Consider the following 6,188-nt stretch of genomic DNA (forward strand, 5'->3'; position numbering starts at 1 on the left):
AGCAGGATGTAATGAGGGTTTCGACATATTTTATTCCTCCTCCACCCAACACCAACCACCACCACCACCACCACCATCACCACCACCACTACCACCACCACCACCACCACCATACACTGTCTTCTTCTGCTTGCACAGAATTTTCAGTCAAACTCAATCTGTTAATTGTTTAGCTTATACATACATATATACACCTTCATATATATACACACAGATACATCCCCATCCTCATTGTTTTAATGTCCGTCTTCATGCCTGCATGGTTCAGACATTGGGGCAGATTTTCTATGGCCCTTCCAGTCTCCAACCCTCACCTGTTTCTAACTAAGCTAATATTTCCCCTGGGCCAGACTTATTTTCCATGGAAGACTGGAAACTAACAATGCAGTGTGAAGACAAGAGCATGCCCCCTCCACACACACACATATACATGCATACAAACCTCACACATACACACACAATAGGTTTCTTTCAGTTTCCATGTGCCAAACTCACTGATACAACTTAAGTCAGCTGGGGGCTAAAGTAGGAGGTACTTGCCCAAGATATCACATAGCCATGCTTTGTGTGTGTATGTGTATATATATATATATATATATATATATATATGTATGTATGTATGTATACATACACATACACACACACACACACACACACACACATATATACAAAAGTGCTTATATATATGTGTGTATGTGTGTTTATGTATGTATTTTGCAACGTCATGTACCCAGATATGCATCTATATATACATGTAGATGAAGGTATATACATACATGTACATATATATGCATATATTCATACATTATTTATATATATATATATATATGTATATGTATATACACACACTCACATATACATACAAACACCAAAGTTAAAGAAAACAAATGTGAAATAACAAAGAACAGCAAAAATATTTTTTTAACAACAACAAATACAAATGAAAACGAAACACTTGGTTGGCCAACGGTGGATCCGGTACATGATTGCCCAGCCTGCCAGAAATAGCAGCCAAATCTTCCTCAAATTACCACTCTATCATCCTAAAACATGAACAGACACACTGGGCACTGTAATTCCTGGATGCACAGTGGCTGAAAAGAAATTATGTGATGGTCACAATTGGAATGCTTTAATCTCAGGTTAATCCAGATCAAGGTCTTTGTGATCTTGGTTGACCAGGGGTTAAACAACAATTCATTCAAGTTTGTAAACCATGATGAAAAAACATAGAGTTACAGAGTATGGCTGTGTGGTTAAGAAGCTGGTTTTGCAACCAAGTGGCCTCAGGTTCAGTCTCACTGTGCAGAAACTTGGGCCAGTGTCTTCTGCTGTAGCCCTGGGCCAACCAAAGCTTTGGGAATGAATTTGGTAGACAGAAACTGAAAGAAGGTCATCATATAAATATATGTGTGTGTATGCATGCATGTGTGTGTGTACACATGTGTGTGTGTGTACACATGTGTGTGTGTGTGTTAATCCACCTATCATTTAACAACCAGTGTTGGTTTGTTTACATCCCCCTGTAACTTAGCAGTTTAGCAAAAAAAAAAAGCCAATAAACTAAGCCCCAGATTTTAAAAAAATACATAAGTACTGAGGTTGATTTTTTGACTAAAACTCTTCAATGCTCCAGTGTGGCCACAGTCCAGTGACTGAAACAAATAAAAGATAAAAGAAAATCAATAAGTAAGCAGACAGACAGACAGACACAAACCTTTCTCAAAAAGAACCCCCCAAAAATACCCAAAAGAAACAAATTTGTGAAATTTTTCCTAATTTTCTCTTTCTTTCTCTTTTTCTCACCTGTTATTCTCTTTCTTTTTTTTCTGGGCTTTTTCTTCTCTTTTCATTCACCTTCGTCTCCTCCACCGTTCGTTGTTCAGGCGAATCGCAGAGAATGTGAAGCCTCGCCTCCGTTCCATCGTTTTGTCAGCATGAAAGAAAGAAGTAAGGAGCTATACAGGGATGCTGACTTGCAGTCGACGCGAGAAACATCTCTACCAGACAGTAAGTGGCCATATGAGTCCAACGATGTCCAGCGTAGTTACTGCACAGCACGCTGCACCGCCAAACACCTCTCCTCCTACCTAACTCTGTTACCCGTAACACTGCACCTGTGGATCATCGTTCACACCTGCCACACCACCTACTCCTTCATACCCAGCATTCTTTAGAATCGTTATCAGTATTATAATTAGGACGGCAGATCAAGCTGGCAGCATTGTTAGATGAAATGCTTACTGACATTTCTTGTCTTTACATTCTGGGTTCAAACACTGCCAAGGTTGACTTTGCCTTTCTTCCTTTCAGGGGACAATGAAATAAATACCAGTTGACCACCAGGGGTTGACGCAATCAACGAATCCCTTCCCTAAAAATTACTGACCTTGTGTGAAAATTCGAAACTATTGTTATGATTCGAAGAGCAGGGATCTGACAGGATCTTTAGAATTATGCCAGAGAGGATGCTTTGTAGCATTTTGGCTGTCATTACGTTCTGAGTTCAAATTCCACTGAGGTTGACTTAGCTTTCATCTTTCAAGGGTCAATGAAATGAAATAAACTGGGGTCAACGTTATTAACCAGCCCTCTCACCAGAAATTTCAGGCCTTGTGCCTTTGGTCGAAAGGATTATTATCAATGTGTTTTGAGGCATCAGACTAAGAAACCCATCATTGCAGTATTTAGTTGGGAATCTTGTCGTTCTGAGTTCAAGTTCTGCTATGGTTAACATTGCCTTTCACCCTTCCGGGCCTCATAAAATAAAGTATCAGAAATACTGGGGTTGATAAATTTTGCCCTTCTTTAAGTTCTGAGTTCAAATTCCACCAAGGTTGACTTTGCCATTCATCCTTTCAGAGTTGATAAAATAAGTACCAGTTAAATACTGGGGTTGACTTAACAGACTACCCCCACTCCCTGAAATAGCTACCCTTGTACTAACACTTGAGACTGATATTATTATTAATATTATTAAGGAGTCAGGTGAAGTAAAATTAGCCTAAAAAAGTGAGGATAAGGGATGGAATTAGCTTGGGGGGGGGCAACTTTGCATAGAGGACCCAGGATGATGCTTTGAGATGTTTTTCTATTAAAAAAAAGTACATCTGATATGGCATGAAATATGATAGTTAGATTGTGAGTTCAAATCCTGTTAAGGACCTCTTCACCTTTCATCCTTCCAGGATCAATAAAATAAGGAGCAGTTATGTATTTATTTCATCAACCCCCCATATAAAAGAATATTTATGTTCTGGGTGTTGATACTGATGTCTGTAGACCCCGCCACCCACCTCATGGCCTTGCAACCTCACCCACCTCCCCTTACCGCTTCTTGGTGTTGCTTCAAGTCAGTCATTTGTTTGATGGTTTGTTTGATGGGGTTTTTTTCTTGTGTCTGTTTGTTGCTTTAATTACTTTTTCTTATCCGTTTCTTGAAAAAAAGAATTTTTTGAATGCTATGATGATGATGATGATGATGTCCAAGAGGAGGAGAGAATAATGGTGATGATGATGATGATGATGATGATGATGATGATGATGATGATGATGATGGCATATGACACACATGCTGTGTTGCTTCCATTCTTCTCTTTTTTTTTCTCACAGTTTATTGCTCTATATCTCTCTCATTTCTCCTCTCTCTTTCACTCTTTTTCTCTCTAGCCCTCTATATATATCCACTCTCTCTCTCTCTCTCTCTCTATCTCTCTCTTTCTCTCTCTCTCTCTCTCTCTCTCATTTAATCAGAGCTCAGTAAACAGTACTGTACTGGAAATGAATTTAAGGTTGGAAGATTCTGGCATGATGATGATGATGATGATGATGATGATTGTTATTATCACTGATGTAGTTGTTGTTCTTGTTCTTGTTATTGAAGGTGGTGAGCTGGTAGAATGGTTAGCGGTGCTGGGCAAAAGGCTTGGCAGCATTTTGTCCTTCATGTTCAAAGTTCAAATTCCACCGAGGTTGACTTAGCCTTTCATCCTTTTGGGGTCGATAAAATAAGTACCAGTTGAGTACTGGGGTCGATGTAACACCGACTTACCCCCTCCCCCAAATTTCGTGCCCATAGAAATGATTATTATTATTATTATTTTCCAATTCCTTGGAGTAATTTTTTGTACAGTACCATTTGCTGAACCCTGATAAAACAGGAGAGAGAGAGAGAGAGAGAAAGAGAGATGAGGGGACAAACAGACAAATAGATGGAGAGACGACAAGGAATGGTAGGGTGTTGTGTAGAGAAAAGAAGAAGATGAATTTGGAATCTGAAGAATGAGAGAAGGGTGACGAAGAAATGAGGGATTTAATACAGAGCAAAGAAGCAAAGAACAGAGAATATCATTTTTGCATATTTCGAAAGCGTTAGCTTACACCATCATGTTTCGAGGTTATGTCATTTGCATACACGCACACACACACACACACACACACATCTCATTTCAAGCCTCATTCATATGATGATGATGATGATGATGATGATGATGATGATGATGATAATGATGATGATGATTTATAACCATCATGTCTTCATAAGAGTACCTACTAGATATATGCATATAATACACACACACACACACATATACATACATATATATAAGCATGTATATATGTATATATATATGTATGTATGTGTATATATATAGATACATGTATGTATATATATGAATGTATATATATATGTATATATATGTATATGTATATATAGGTACATATATATATGTAAATATATATGTATATGTAAATGTGTGTGTATATATACATATAAATATACATACATGCGTACATTTATATATACATAGACAAAGTAGTAGTACATACAATATATAAATATATATATATATATATATATGTGTGTGTGTGTGTAAACAAAAAAACAAATCCTCATATTTATATATATTTACATATTTAATCCTTCCCTATACTTTGTCACAATCCAAAACACATTAACAAAAGTAACAAAGATGATTGTTTCTCCTAAAAATTGTATTTCGTTGCATTTTATGAATGTCATTTCATATTTTGCAGAATGTCATGGTTGATAAGAATGACATAAAGGGATAAAACTATGAGACAAACCGGTAGAAATTGGGAGGGAATGGAAACAACGTACAGGCATGTGTGTGTGTATGTGTGTGTGTGTGTGTGTGTGTGTGTGTGTATAAAACTATAAATTTTATGGAATGTTCTATTTATGTGAAACACGATACCAATGTTGGAATAATGGGAAACTAAGTGAATCTCAGCAAGATTTAGATCCCTTCAATCATAAATACTCAGAGGACGGTTTTCTTGGTTTCAAACACAAGGCCAGTGACTTTAGAGGGTGGAAGATTAGTCGATCAGCCACAGTATATGACTGGTACTTTATTTTATTGCCCTCAAAAGGATGAAAAGCAAATTCAATCTCAACAGGATTTGAACTCAGAATGTAAAGCAACAGAAGAAATGCCATAAAGCATTTTGTCTGATTCTCAACCAATTCAGCCAACTCAACACTTTTAATAAGAAGGATAATAATCCTTTTCTACTATAGGCACAAGGCCTGCAACTTCACGGGGAGTGGGGTGGGCTAGTCGATTACTTCTGCCTCCAGTATGTAACTGGTACTTATTTCATCAAAAGATAAAGGTGACCTCAGCAGAAGTTGAACTCAGTATGTAAAGATGGATGAAAATGCCACTTAACATTTTTCCTGACACAATGACAATTGTGCCAATTCACCCCCTTAATAATAATAATAATAATAATAATAATAAAACTTACTTGCTCAGCCCCTATTCCGAATGAATCTGGGCTGTTAGCTTGTAACACGCTTTCGCTTGTTATTTCGGGTGATAAGGACATAGATATGCTTTCAACCCTTTTAGACCCAGGGATGACACAAGACTAATGCAACCCAATCCAACAATCGAACCCTCTTCTTATGATCACAAGCACAACAACATGGCTGCCTTCACAGGATCGTTCTCAACAGGCAATGACCTCATCTTACATTTATCCCAGTAATAAAAATAATCCTTTCTACCCTAGGCACAAGGCCTGAAATTTGGGGGAAGGGGACAGGTCGATTGCATCGCCCCCCCCCCCCAGCACTCAACTGGTACTTAAGTTCTTGATCCTGAAAGGATGAAAAGCATAGTTTGACCTCAGCGGAATTTGAACTCATTAGTTTGACCTCA

At 37.8% G+C, this 6,188-nt stretch overlaps 1 protein-coding gene across 1 annotated transcript in view; it reads left to right on the forward strand.

Annotated features, from left to right (window-relative positions):
• Positions 1–6,188, forward strand: part of LOC106869011 (uncharacterized) — a 48,114-nt gene that overhangs the window by 29,538 nt on the left and 12,388 nt on the right. Inside the window, exon 10 of the mRNA XM_052975969.1 lies at positions 1,662–2,010. Coding sequence (XP_052831929.1) covers positions 1,662–2,010 — 349 coding nt within the window. The remainder of the gene's footprint in view (positions 1–1,661; positions 2,011–6,188) is intronic.

The sequence above is a fragment of the Octopus bimaculoides genome, chromosome 23 (assembly GCF_001194135.2).
Source record: "Octopus bimaculoides isolate UCB-OBI-ISO-001 chromosome 23, ASM119413v2, whole genome shotgun sequence".
Classification (NCBI taxonomy): Eukaryota; Metazoa; Mollusca; class Cephalopoda; order Octopoda; family Octopodidae; genus Octopus; species Octopus bimaculoides.